General features: G+C 37.1%; 1 protein-coding gene across 1 annotated transcript; it reads left to right on the top strand.

Annotated features, from left to right (window-relative positions):
- Positions 1-3,166: 3,166 nt before the first annotated feature.
- Smp_168380 (serine-rich repeat protein, putative) lies at positions 3,167-8,942 on the top strand (the record flags this gene model as incomplete). The annotated part of the gene is made up of 2 exons (XM_018792873.1): positions 3,167-4,935; positions 8,723-8,942. 2 exons carry the CDS (start codon positions 3,167-3,169, stop codon positions 8,940-8,942), a joined length of 1,989 nt encoding a protein of 662 aa, XP_018644357.1.
- Between the last annotated feature and the right edge of the window lie 6,909 nt (positions 8,943-15,851).

Below are 15,851 nucleotides of genomic sequence, written 5' to 3' on the forward strand. Positions count from 1 at the left end.
CTTCAATTGTAGAAATGCCGCCCTTGCTTTGCCAATCCTCGCCTTTACATCTGCATCCGATCCTCCTTGTTTGTCAACAATGCTTCCCAGGTACGTGAATGTTTCCACCTCTTCCAGAGTTTCGCCATCAAGTGTGATTGGGTTGGTGTTCTCCGTGTTGTATTTGAGAATCTTGCTTTCACCTTTGTGAATGTGGAGGCCTATCGATGCAGAGGCTGCTGCTACATTTGCTGTCTTCCTCTGCATTTGTTCGTGTGTATGAGAGAGGAGGGCTAGGTCATCTGCGAAGTCCAAATCATCTAATTGATTCTGAGAAGTCCATTGTATTCCGTATTTCCCGTCAGATGTCGAATTCTTCATAATCCAGTCAATCACCAGAAGGAAGAGGAATGGGGAGAGTAGACAGCCTTGTCTGACTCCGGTCCTTACTGGAAATGCATCTGTCAGCTGTCCTCCATGCATGAGTTTGCACTGTAGTCCATCGTATGAGTTTTGGATAATGTTGACAATCTTTTCAGGAACTCCATAGTGTCGAAGAAGTTTCCATAATGTTCTCCTGTCCACACTGTCAAACGCCTTCTCATAGTCAATGAAGTTGACGTATAGTGATGAGTTCCACTCAACTGATTGTTCAACAATGATCCGTAGTGTCGCAATCTGGTCTGTGCACGACCTATCCTTACGGAATCCAGCCTGTTGATCTCGAAGTTAGGCGTCTCCTGCGTCTTTCATCCGATTCAGCAGCACTCTGTTGAAAATTTTTTCTGGTACTGACAACAGTGTGATGCCTCTGTAGTTCTCACATTTGCTCAGATCTCCTTTCTTTTGTATCTTGATGAGATATCCTTCTTTCCAGTCCGTTGGCACTTGTTCCTCTTCCCAAATCTCCTTGAATAGAAGGTGAAGCATGTTTGCAGTTATTTCAATGTCTGACTTCAGTGCTTCAGCTGGTATATTGTCAGGTCCTGCCACCTTCCCACTTTTGCTTTGTCTGATGACCATCTTGACTTCTTCGATCGTTGGTGGAGTGACATCTATAGGAAGGTCAGTGTGTGCTGCTTCAATGTTCGGTGGATTCAATGGGGCTGGTCTATTCAGCAGTTCCTCGAAGTATTCTGCCCATCTTTTCCTCTGTTCTTGAATCTCAGTGATTGTCTTGCCTTCTTTGTCCTTGACTGGTCCCTCTGGTTTGCCATATCTCCCTGCCAATTTCTTCGTCGTATCATATAGTTGTTTCATATTCCCTTATCTTGCAGCTTTTTCCGCCGTCGTTGCTAGTTCTCCCATGTATTTCTGCTTGTCGGCTTTAATGCTTTTCTTCACTTCCCTGTTTGCTTCTGCGTAGTCTGCTTGTGCTTTGACTTTCTCTGCTCGTGTTCAGCTGTTGTTAATTGCTAGTTTCTTGTTCTTCCTTTCTTGAATTTTGTCCAGGGTTCCCATAGAGATACATTCCTTTTGATGATGCTTCTTAGGACCAAGAACCTGCTGACACGTTGAAGTTAGTGCTTCTTTTATCCCTTTCTAGTTGTCCTCCAAAGTAGTTTCTTGTTCTTTCAGTAGATCCTGTAGAGCTTGGAACCTGTTGTTGAGAGTTATCTTGAATTCGTGGAGCTTGTCAATATCTCGAAGGAAGGCTGTATTGAACCTTTGTAGTGCTGTTTGTCCAGCTGTCCAGTGTTTCTTTAGCTTCAGTCTCATCTTGGCCACAACCAGGTGGTGATCTGAAGCTATGTCAGCTCCTCTCCGGGTTCTCACATCTTCCATTGATCTTCGGAATTTTTTGTTGATACAGATGTGATCTATCTGGTTCTCTGTGGTTTGGTCCGGTGAGATCCATGTAGCTTTGTGTATGCGCTTGTGTGGGAATATTGTGCCGCCTATAACCAATTTTTTGAATGCACATAGATTTGCAAGTCTCTCCCCATTTTCATCTCTCTCTCCTAGTCCATGTCGTCCAATTATATCTTCATATCCTGTGTTGTCCACTCCAACTTTAGCATTTAGATCGACCATCAGGATGGTGAGGTCCTTTCGTGAGCACTTCTCTATGATTGATTGCAGCCTCCAGTAGAACTGATCTTTATCATCGTCGTTGCTGTCATTGGTGGGTGCATAACATTGGATAACGTTCATTGTGATCCCTTTCTTCTTTGTTCTGAATGATGCTTTGATTATCCTGGGTCCATGAGATTATCATCCCACTAGTGCATTTCGCGCTTCTTTGGACAGCATTAGAGCAACTCCCTGAGTGTGTGGAGCATTTTGCCCTTCGTGACCGGAGTACAGCAGCATCTCTCCTGTACCTAGCCTTTGTTGTCCAGTTTGTGTCCAATGGGTTTCGCTGATTCCGAGTACTGCCGAGTTGTATCTCCTCATTTCCATTGCTATTTGACTGGTGTTTCCTGTCTCCCACATTGTCCGGACGTTCCATGTACCTATAAAGAGTGTTGCTCTGGTTGTTAGAAGGTGCATCGGTCTCGTGACTTCCGAAGAATTTCGGCTTTCATTATGAGACGTCATAATTATTCCTTCAACTCCCAGGGCAGAGTTTAAATGGTTTGAATTATTTTTTCTGGTTAGCGTTTTTTTTAGCGAGTTAGCTTTTCTAGGGGATGGGGTCGCCAACCTCATGCCCAACCCTCCTCCTTTACCCGGGCTTGGGACCGGCAGTAATTCTAGAAGAGCTACAGGCGGAGTTAAACAGCTGATGAGAAACCACGAAATATAATGAAAGGACAAAAGTTGTTTTCTTATTATTCACAGCAGTTTTTTATTTGAAGTAAGAAACTAAAAATTATAACCGACATATTGATCAATGGATTGTAGATCAGTCATTAGAAAGTACTGTGTTAACCTTGAAATATAATGGCTCTGAGTTTAATTACGAAGTTAAGCTAAAATACGGTAATACGTAAGTGATAATTGTTAAAACTTCTATTATTTGAAAAAATAAAATCAGTCAACAAAATAACTCGTCTCGTCATGAAAGAGAATGCACATAACAATTCCAAAAAGAACGACAAATACATTCAAGTAGAAGATAGATTATATTGCCTGTTACTCCCAAAGGAGCATAGGCCACCGACCAGCATGAAATTATTACCAAAATAAATAACTGTACAGTTATTATTTGAATGTCATCTTATTTACTTTTTTCAATTTAGGTATGAATATTGAATCCGAATTCAGTGATAATAAATTAAAATATAATGAAGAAATTCTTGGTGTTACGCGAGAGATAAAAAATATTGAGATAAAGGAAGAGGTCAATGACGAGAGAACTGAAGAAAGAGGTTTGCAGAAAAATAGTGAAGGTTACGAAATGACATCAAAGTTAAAGGAACATGAAAAAGAGATGGAAGAAATAGCCGCTGAAAAACTTCAAACAACTAAAAATAAAGCAAGAAAATTAGATACAATTGAGAATAAGAAAAGGTTAAAAACGAAGGAAGCAGAGTATCAAGTGAAAAACAAACAAGGAATTAAAGATAAGCGAAGCAAAAACAAAGTGAACGAAACGGAGGGGAAAAACGACGAAAACAATGAAAGGACAAAAACGACAAAACCAGCGAAAATTAACACACAAAAGAGAGGATCAAAGAAAGTGGGAGAAAACCAACGAAACGAAAAAAACTTAACAACACAAAAAACAAAATCAGAGAACACATCTAAAAACAGCAAAACTGAAATGAACCAAACAAAAGACCACTTGAATGAAGGAACAACAAAAACGCTTAAGAAAAGAAAAAGCGGAAAAAATAAAAATAAAATTAGGGTCAAGCACAGCATAGAGCAGCAAGATTGCGTCACCGTACATCAGAAAAGAAGAGGAACTACAACGGAAAGAAGGAATGACGTAAACGACGAAACCAGTTGGGATGTAGAAACGATCACGGTTCCGATGCCGTCATTGACTGAGGACAGACTGCAGACGGGTTCTGTGTCGGATGCTGTACAGTCAGTGAGCCCACATGAGGACACAGATTCACACGGAAACAATTCTCTCAGTTCGACTGACAACAAGGAGGGTGGGGAAAATGTGTCACAATCCGGTCGAACGAGTGATGTAGATTTTGGTGGACACAGCACTGATGATGACAGTCGAGATGTGGATGAGCGTTCGAGTGTGGATAATGATGTGACGAGTGTGACGAAGGAGGGGCAATCACATGAGACTGAGAGAGGGTCAGTCGCAGTAGATATGGATGGTGAGACTGTGACACAGGTAGTTGGTGAGGACAAGATGGTATCGGTTGGTGAGCACGAAATTGTGGACAATGAACAACAGGGTGCATCACGATCACCCGATGTAGATCGGGAGTCACGAATCGAAGCGACACCTGAGCCGATCGACGAGACCAGTTGGGATGTAGAAACGATCACGGTTCCGATGCCGTCATTGACTGAGGACAGACTGCAGACGGGTTCTGTGTCGGATGCTGTACAGTCAGTGAGCCCACATGAGGACACAGATTCACACGGAAACAATTCTCTCAGTTCGACTGACAACAAGGAGGGTGGGGAAAATGTGTCACAATCCGGTCGAACGAGTGATGTAGATTTTGGTGGACACAGCACTGATGATGACAGTCGAGATGTGGATGAGCGTTCGAGTGTGGATAATGATGTGACGAGTGTGACGAAGGAGGGGCAATCACATGAGACTGAGAGAGGGTCAGTCGCAGTAGATATGGATGGTGAGACTGTGACACAGGTAGTTGGTGAGGACAAGATGGTATCGGTTGGTGAGCACGAAATTGTGGACAATGAACAACAGGGTGCATCACGATCACCCGATGTAGATCGGGAGTCACGAATCGAAGCGACACCTGAGCCGATCGACGAGACCAGTTGGGATGTAGAAACGATCACGGTTCCGATGCCGTCATTGACTGAGGACAGACTGCAGACGGGTTCTGTGTCGGATGCTGTACAGTCAGTGAGCCCACATGAGGACACAGATTCACACGGAAACAATTCTCTCAGTTCGACTGACAACAAGGAGGGTGGGGAAAATGTGTCACAATCCGGTCGAACGAGTGATGTAGATTTTGGTGGACACAGCACTGATGATGACAGTCGAGATGTGGATGAGCGTTCGAGTGTGGATAATGATGTGACGAGTGTGACGAAGGAGGGGCAATCACATGAGACTGAGAGAGGGTCAGTCGCAGTAGATATGGATGGTGAGACTGTGACACAGGTAGTTGGTGAGGACAAGATGGTATCGGTTGGTGAGCACGAAATTGTGGACAATGAACAACAGGGTGCATCACGATCACCCGATGTAGATCGGGAGTCACGAATCGAAGCGACACCTGAGCCGATCGACGAGACCAGTTGGGATGTAGAAACGATCACGGTTCCGATGCCGTCATTGACTGAGGACAGACTGCAGACGGGTTCTGTGTCGGATGCTGTACAGTCAGTGAGCCCACATGAGGACACAGATTCACACGGAAACAATTCTCTCAGTTCGACTGACAACAAGGAGGGTGGGGAAAATGTGTCACAATCCGGTCGAACGAGTGATGCTGTTATTGTTGAACGCAACACCTTTGGTTATGTTGAGGATGTGTATTTTGAAAAATGTTTCTTATCTTTTCATCGTGTCTGTGTTTTTGTTGGACAGTTTGTTTACGAAAATTCTTTGAATAGTTTTGTTGGCAACGCTTTTTCGAATTGTCTCTTATCAGTATAATGTCTCAATACCTTTTTTTGGGTATTGCTAGCAAATTTCTTTAATTTGATTCTTTTTGATTTTTATTCCTTCTATTTATCCCAACCGATGTTTTATATAGTTAAGATCATGAGTCAGTTGATGGTGGTCTAGCTTCAACTGACTCATGATCTTAACTATATAAAATTACTAAAATCTCCACAAAACCCCCTTGTGATGTTGTTTTACTGATTTGTTTACACTTATTTGTTCTCTATTAAATAAATTTCGTTATTATTGTTCTGGTGATGAATGTTATATGTTCTGTTGTTCTGTTAAATGCAGATTTACTGAATGTGACACCGAATGGTTACAATGATTACATTAATCTCTAAAACACTGTGAAATTATATAAGTTGTTACTTTTATTTATATACAACCCTTAGACTAACATCTAACTAATAAATCAATCAACCACTGCTTATACAATTCTATATAACTCGAATATGGGGTTAAGTTATACGAATATCAGTATGTGTTAGAGTGATGGTATTATGATGGAAGAATCTGCGTTTATCATTTTCATACTGATCTCTTTACTTAAGACTAATTAGGCGAAATGGTTTTACAATGCTTACTGGTTTTTAATAATTTTGAAAATGTTGTTAATCCTACAGGTTGTATGATTTTTGGAAATTGAAATATTCACCACTGACTATATGGTTAAATACATCCAAACAAGTAGTTCATAAACGTATTTTACATTAACAGTGTTTTCACATCTCTGTCAACATCATTTTATGCTGTACAGAAAGATGTGTGAAGTTAATCAATTCAAAATACACAGACTTGATATTCAACCAAGTTGCGCCTCTAATTTGAATGATTGTACTACTTATACAGTAGTATGACTAGACAGTATGAAACTTATATATAAATGTAATATAAGAAATAATTGAACCAGCTAATGTAATTAGATGCGTGCACCTTCAAAGTCGATGTGCATTGAGCATTAAAGTCTCCATAAATTTCGACAAACACTGAATACAGTATTTGAAAGTATTCTGTTTAGTAAATGCATGGAAAGTAGTAAAAAAGAAGGCAGATGAATAGTTATATGTGAAGAACTACTACACAATTCACCTTTCAATAAATCGACAGAAGAAAAATATAATGATACACAATTGTTTAATAAAGGTAAACAGTGAAAAAGTTGATAGTGTGAAAACACTAGCACAATATATGTTTCATTAAAAACGTTGAAGTGTTGGATGATTCAGTCCGTGACTATGATCCCGTATAGACCTTACAGTTCACATTATTGAGAGTATTGTGAGGTATGTTCACTCGGAATGATTACTCAACTGTCTTTTCAAATGATGAACACTATTATAACAACTTGACTAGACCTGTAAACTGACCTAGATTCTGTAATTAATCTCAGAATATATATTCTTACTGTGATGCAGTTTAAAATCAATACATATCATGTGGAGTGTGGGTATTTGATGATATGAGGTGTTGTGTCGTTAGATGATGATTTTGTGATAGGTGTATATTTGGTTTTCGGGTATATCTGAGAAAAGTGTTCGCATTTAGCGGTTTTGAAAAAGCTATGGTAGCGATGAGAGTAGTCCAGTTCTACATCATATACTGACAAATTATATATTAGAATTCATGCATTTTCAAGGATATCTCGAACCAATCGGACAACGCTCACCAACTTCACAGCTCGAATCAAGACTATGTGGTGAAGCCATTAACACGGTGATTCATCATTATTCATTCAACGTTGAACACTCACAATCATAGACTAGAATAAACTACACATGAACTGTGAGAAAACATGAAAAGTATGGAAGAATGACAGGTTAATGCACGAAAGAGCAATGGTGTGTGTTTAAATGCGGTTTCTCTACTCATTCACATCATGGTTGTACTCGCTAATCGTTTTCCAACATGACCTTTCGTCTACTATACAAACATTCGACTCTTGAATAAATGAAGATGTCGACGATGATAGATTGGGTTAGTCTGGTCCTATCACGCCGTGTGCTCACATGGATTCTGGAGATCGAACTGTAGGTGGCAATTAATAAGCGAGAAACGATATTGATGGAATTCGATTAGACATCTTATTGACGTCTGGATGGACTTCCAAGTTTTGTGTGGGTCAGAAGATCTAGTTTGTAAATACATATGATTTCCGAAAATTATACACGGTTTCATAATTTATGGCTTCTCACAATTTGCTTAGATTTCTTACTCGAAACACTAGTTGAGCAAAGGTAAAAAAAATCTCGAACATCTGATAAGCTAATACCCTCTTCCCAAGGATGAAATGTTCTTCTAATAAGCATCACATTTCTCTTCGTTATCCCTTTTCATTCACCATTTCCCTCTTCATTAGGATTTATTTTCTTTTCCTTATTCTTAATGCTCTCAAATTTATAATATTTTCAATCGGATCGAATTTTGTTATCATTGAAAACGTTTCACTATATTCATTTTCTTTGACTAAGCAAAGGAAAATTGAAACAAACAGTTGACCATCAAGAGAGATATTGAAATGAGTTAACAATCTAAAAAACTCTTTTTTCCATAAAAATGCAGAGTAATATAGACATTTATCAATCATTGAAAATGTTTGTATCTATTCCAAGAAGAAAACAGTTACAAGGGTCAAACCAAAGAATGCTGTAATGAATCGGGTTTCCTACTCTAAGAATACCTCCAGACCATTAATTCCTGCACTCGATAATCGAACGGAGAAGATTCGAGTGCGCATACAGATGTACAATGCTGAGCAGTCCCATACAAGCATGAAACAGACGTCCAGTGCTTCCATATTTCAACTAGTGGTCTAACAATAATTACTTTAGACTTTCGTGAAACTCAGCGATCTCTACAAATCTATAAAGATAATTATTGAATTGATTATGTCCGGTATAAGATATGATGCTTGACTGACGATGTCATAATCATGGCGGAAACACTGTTATAGTGTATTTTCTGACGAGTACCAGTAAATAGGTCACACTAAAATGTCTGTTGTATGATCAGTTTAGTAAGAAATGAACTAAATCCTCCAAAGGCTATTTGCTTGAATTTTTCTACCATCATTTTTCCTAATTCCTTTTGTAAACTCTTTCAACTAAACTATCTTGAACTAGAATTTATGAGTTTTCTGTCTAATGGTTCAATTAAATATACCATTATCGGAATACTTCGGTTTACCGTAATTCGCAAAACTGAAACATTGTCTTATCCTCCAGATTACTAACAATATCTTTCCATCAAATAATCAATGTCATCAACCGAATTTCATACGAATAGTGAGAGCTTCTCTATACTTACAAGTATTGAAATACATATGATTTCCGAAAACTATACACGGTTTTACCAATTCAGGCTTCTCGCAATTTGCTTAGATTTCTTACTCGAACCACTGGTTAAGCAAGGATGAATAAAGCGCGAACATCTGAATCGGACATCTTAGATAAGCCAATACCCTCTTCTCAAGGATGAAATGTTCTTCTAATAATCATCAAGTTTCTCTTCCTTACCTATTTTTATTCACCACTTCCCTCTTCATCATACAATTCATTATCTTTTTCTCCGATATTCGTGATGCTCTCTGATTCATCATATATTCCATCGGATCGCAATTGGTTTTCATTGAAAATATTTCACTATTGTAGTGCCGCGATTCGTTAATCGTTTATTTCGATAACCGTTATAATTCTAAACTTAACGGTGCGTAAAATCAGAAGACAAAGGATAGCAGCAACTACAGTTTATTGTCAAATAACTCAGGTCAGAAAGCTAACAACACCTGAGCGAATATGAACGAGCGAGTAAGCGGCAAGCGAGAGAGCGAGTGAACAGGCGAATAATCGAAGGAAACGAACGAGGAGCAAGCGAGCGAATAGCAAGCAATTACATAGACAATTTATAGTCAAATTTAATAAGGGCACAACAAAGCAAAACAAAGGCTGATAATAGTATTTGCGTGCGTACATATATGGGGAGGGGTATGAGTCATCGAATGATATTTAAGTAGTCAACATTTCGGATAGAGCGTCATGTGCTCTAGTGGTATAGCAGTGCAAAGAATATGCAAATTGTTACTATCCAAATAACGATGTCTGTTAAGTAAGTTATAAAAAGGGCTTAACCAAAATTGGCTATAATCGAAATTGATTGTAGGATGGTTGCTATACTATATTCATTTCCTTTGACTAAGCAAAGGGAAATCGAAGCAAACGTACGCTCATTTGACAATCCGAAGAGATATTGAAATGAGATTATAAAGTTAACAATCTAAACAGCTCTCCTTTCTGTAACAATGTAGAGTAATAGTGACATTTATCAATCACTGAAAATGTTTATATCTATTTGAAGATAAAAACAGTAACAAGGGTCAACACAAAGATTGATGATGATGATTTTTACTCTAAGAATACCTACAAAAATACCTCCAAAGACAACTTGCTTGAATTATTCTACCAAAACTGAAACATTGTCTAATCCTCTAAATTACTAACAATATTTTTCCATCAAATAATCAATGTCATCAACTGAATTTCATACGAATAATGAGAGCTTCTCTATACTTACAAATATATGTAACTATAAGTATAGTTCCATTGTTTTGTTCGAAAACTTCACTAATCTCTTATATGCCTGGACTATATGAATTGACCGATGAGTACAACCAATAAAACAAACAAAATCCATTTTGTAAAAGCAGTCGACATATTCGCTTGTTGTTGTAGTGCCATCGAGAATTATTATTGCTGAGCTGCGTGTAATTTACTGTATACAAAATATTCAAACAAAAACTGATAGGTAAACCAGTTGATACTGACAAATTATAACAGTTTACTGATATTCAAATTCAATAAATTTTACTTATCTGGTTGATTTACCCACCTGTGAAAAGATAAGCTTGTCAAATATTTAAATGGAAAAATGGTTTCCAAGTATTATTCAATAAAGAATGATTAATAATATAAACTATACATTGACCAGTATGTCAAAGAGGCTGATCAGTTTACATGACCAGTGAATAACAATAAGAATTTCTAAGCAAAGATGGATAGTGACTAGCAGTGGAATATAGTATTCACGTTTCGTTTTATTCGGAACTAGTCAGCTGGATGTACCTGCATCTCAGATTTGGTTTTATCGAGGCAATACGCACAGTATGCACATATGCCAATAAGAGACTGATCAATTGCATTCATAAACATCAATAGGAAGATTCAATCAAACAATACCAATTGAATTTAATAAGAATTTCTGAATTTCATCTATAACATCATAATAATATTACAGTGAGAGTTTGAATTAGATTATCTCACTGGAATACGGAAACTAGCAGATACATCTCTTGTTTTATACATTTATGGATTGATCTTAGATAACCAAAGAAAATCAAGAAGCACTTCATGGTTGTTTTGTTTTTATTCAAGGAAATATTAATATTGTGATTTATTCATCATTTATCCCTATCAACTGACTTGATGATTTCATCATAATTCGTGTGTATATGTTAGACGATTTAACTGTTTTCAATGCGGAGTGACTTTTGGAAAAGCCTTTGGATTAACAGATCATATGAATAGTTGAATTAATGAGTCGATATAAGATCGACCACCTCAAAAAACCTGGAAAGAGTGAATGGCCATTTCATCCTAGTATGGGACTCCTCAACAGTGCGAAGCTTGCTGAAATCGATTTATGAACTCAACCAATGAATTATGACAATATCCACAACCACGTCCCCATTCTGACAATATCATTTTATTGTAAATAATATGAGTGTTTAAACAAACACAGAACTTGATTGTTTCAGATAAATTGAACATTCAGTGGGAAGTTATTGGTAAATATACTACTTAAACCTGTGTAAATTTAATTCGGTTATTTATTTACTCTGAAGGAGTGACCTACATTAAGTACGGAAACGTCAGTAATACACCTTTTCTGTTCATTGAGATATAACAAATTATATGTTTATCATAAACACAGAACTATTTAGTGACTACTATCTTTCCAATTAGATCAGTTGAAGCTAATTGTGTAAAACAATGTAGAACTTTGTAAATGAATCTAATTCTACCGAATACAATGACAAGTTTGCGAAAGTTTTCAAATTATCGGTTGAAATCTAAACATTATCATACACATCTGCAGAGAACCGGAAAGATTTTCAAGTTCCCGTTAAGAGGATGCTACAGTATTGATCTGAACTGACTGACACGGAGCCATCTACTAACTCAATCGTGAAAATTATCACAAAGAATGGTACTGGTTTCAAGATTACAATTTGCGAGAAGCATTCCCAATGCGATTTTCACGGTCATTATCAACTACTTTCGCTTCATCATATATTACATCATACTGTTGAAATTGGATGTCAACAATGTTATCGGGTTGCGTACAGGTAGGATTTACAACATATGAAGGCTTGTCTTTAAGGAGCAATGTGTAATAAAATCTAATTTCATATATTTAAATATCCTATTCGAATATATTTCTGTCTCCTATTCATTTGTATTGTTCCATCTTTTGTGTTTGTTAGTAGGAGATCCAGGCTAATTAAACCGTAGTCCCATCTCAAGTAAGAGTTATTTTATCCCTCAACATTATCATACACATCTGCAGAGAACCGGAAAGATTTTTAAGTTCTCCTTAAAAGGAAGCTACAGTATTGATCTGAAGTGACTGACACAGAGACATCTACTAACTGAATCGTGATAATATACATAAACAATGGTACTGGTTTTACGATTAGAATTTAATTCATTCTTGATAGATGAAATGTGTTGGAAAGGAAAGCTTCCCAACACTCAGCGATCGATTTCCCAGTCTACTTCAACCAACTGTCAAAGTGATGAAGTCTTAAGCAAATAGCTGAGCATAGAAGTTATGGCTTCCAATCATCAAAATTCAGTCACGAACATCAACATTAGGAATATATTAAATCATTGTTTTAAAAGACTGATATTTGAACAAAGAATATTCTTTTTGATAAATTCTCTTCAGGTTCTACAATTATATATCAAAATTAATAATATGAAAGAATGGCCAGGTGAAAGACAAAGTACATCGTTGATGAGACGTCACTGATTACGAAACCTGACAAAGGTTCAGGAGTGGTTCTTTTTAATAAAAACGATTATATTGATAAAATGGGTACCATCTTAAATGACGAATTAAAATGTCAAAAAATAACTAACCAGAAAGATCTCAATATTAAAGTAGAGAAGGAGCTTACCAGTTCTTTGAAGAAGCTCAGAAACAGACTATTTCGTCTGGTTTATATGAAATGATTAAACCAGTGAGGACCTATCTGCCAAGATTGTATGGATTACCAAAGGTACACAAACCGGAGATCACATTACGACCTATTTTAGATATGCATAATTCTCCTTATCATACTATAGCTAATTGGTTGGTAACTTTATTGAAACCTCTCCACGAAAAGTTGGTTAAACAGTGTTAAGGGTGTATTTCAAATTGTTGATAAAGTCAAAAATGATAATACTTTGGGACTAAAGATGATGTCTTTGGATGTAACATCACTATTCACAAATGTCCCACTCATAGAGACCGTAGAATATATAGGGGAACAACTGATTGAAAATGAAATTGAAACTACAGTTCCAATTAATGTCGTGGAAGAGTTACTACTGAAATGCACCATGAATGTGAATTTCAAATTCGACGGTGAAATATTTAGACAAACAGATGGTGTTGCAGTGGGTTCACCTCTTGGCCCTATACAAGCTGATATATTTCTAGCCAAACTAGAGAACGGTCCTTTAAAAAAGATTATTCAAAAATTCAAATTTTACTGTAGATATATGGATGACACATTCATCCTGTGTAAAGATAATATATCACAGCACGACGTGATTAGGCAGTTTAACGAAGTGCATCCAGCCATTCAGTTTACATCGGAGGAAGAGAGTGATGGCCGAATAGCCTTTCTGGACGTCCTCTTAACTAAGAGAGCAGATGGACCATCTTCTACAACCGCCTCACAATAAGAACTGTTAATAAAGACAGATTCCCTGAATTCGCCACATCTATGTGTATTGACCAATTCAACTGCTCCTGTGGAGCCAGTTATATAGGGCGTACAATTCGGCAAGTTCGTCAACGAATAACAGAACACCAAACGTCGTGGTTGAACAAAGGACAGGTAAAGGGGATTAAGAGTTCTATTCTCGCTCACTTGGTGGACACAGGTCATCAGGTTGAACTGAATAAAGCTTTTAAGGTTATCTACCATATTCCATCAAATTTGTCACATGGTTTATGAGCTCGTCTATTGCACATAGCTGAAGCCATCGCAATTCATATTCACAAATCGAACCTTTGTATCCAAAAGAAGTTTGTACAACAACTATCGCTACCTTGGCCATCGGTACAACGGAGTTTGTAACAGAATTTTGGTAAACAATTATTTTATTCTTTCCTTTTTATGTATTTTACTTACTCTCTATATTCGTCTATCGACCCTTACATAACTACTACTACCAGTTAGCATAATGTTCACTTCGTTCTCCATCTCAGATATTAACAATTAACGACGATAGATATTACAGTTTAAAGACAGTAACTTTTATGCCACTTGTCATATACACTCAGTTCATTCTATATACTTGAAATAAATATGACCTACTTTATTCACTAATCACTTACATCTTGTACATGTAAATGTTAGTTAGTATCAACAAATTCTTTGTCAATTAAAACACACATTTATCTCAGTAATATAATCAGTTGAGTCAAATCAAAATCATTTAGACGAGATGAATGGATGTGAAAGATGAACCATCATTGTCTGTGAAATATGAGAAGACAAAATGAGAAGACGGAATTTGAATTATCTAATTGACTGTTAAACATTGAAACGACTCGATTGACAAACTTTGAAAATTGAACATAATAGATGAAAGTGATGAGATTCAAAGGATTGTCAAAAATCTAAACATTTTTCATTCATCATTTTGTCTATCAAATGAAACATCGAATTTTACTTGAATCATTGTGTATATAAAAGCCGAAATTGAGTTTTGACTTCAATGTAAGTTGTGTGTGTTTCCAGCATTTACTTGAAAGTGTATAAGAATTTGTGAGGGAGATTCAGGTACTTCTATGAGCTAGATGTATTGTTTATGTTTCAGAATCGGTATCATATTTACTAACCACTTGACTCGAAACTATATCATGTCACAAGTGAAATTATTAATAGTCACCTTATTATCGTTGGTGCTATTCGAAGGAGTCAAGGCAGAGGAGAATGATGATGATGGTAAGTTGATCTGTTTCACTTAGCGTGTGTTTACAAAATCTATTAAAGTAAACTTAATTCAAACATCATTTATTTAAAGTGAATAAACATCATTCACATGACTGTTATGGTGTGCGGTATCCAAGACAAATACTGATACCCGAACTTCCTATAGGCAAGCTCGATCCAACTATGAAATGAGAAGACTAAGTGTGGAGGTTGTAGTTTACTAGACTGAACCGAATCACATGCATAAGCACTCACTTTTATACACAAACATGACTAAAATCTAGAAGTCAAAACAATTTGTCGACCATTCACATGGATTTTTCACTATTAAATTTTTAATTGACACAACATGGACTTCCCATTCTACGACTTTTCACTGGCACACTGTATTAGGAACCTTGATGATCGTATTTCGTGCACTTGAACTAATTCTCATTGTGTCAGGTCCAGGTAGCATAGAAACAGTGTAGTAAATGCTGGTAAATAGGAAACCTGAGTAGGATTCTCCACAGACGTTGTATTCTGCTGCAAAGCACAACTGACCAACGTTCACTGTATGACATGAAACCATGAAGTTGAGCTCAAATAGAAACAACACGTCATGATCACTTGGGCTATCAACTGTACACACAATTCATTAGGAATGAATATTGTGATTAGACTCATAGTATTTCGATCTAACTAAAAATAAGTTGAAGAACCACTCATGTTCTGATTATAAGTGAAACCTCGACAATGGATTTCTACCGTCGATACAATCTTCATTGTACAAATAGTATTCGAGAAGTAATATTCACAGTAACTCAAGAATAAGAATTTCCCATATATCGTACTAGATAGTTGGTATATTCTGACATTTCCGCCTTCTTGATT

The sequence above is a fragment of the Schistosoma mansoni genome, assembly GCF_000237925.1.
Source record: "Schistosoma mansoni, WGS project CABG00000000 data, chromosome 1 unplaced supercontig 0153, strain Puerto Rico, whole genome shotgun sequence".
NCBI lineage: Eukaryota > Metazoa > Platyhelminthes > Trematoda > Strigeidida > Schistosomatidae > Schistosoma > Schistosoma mansoni.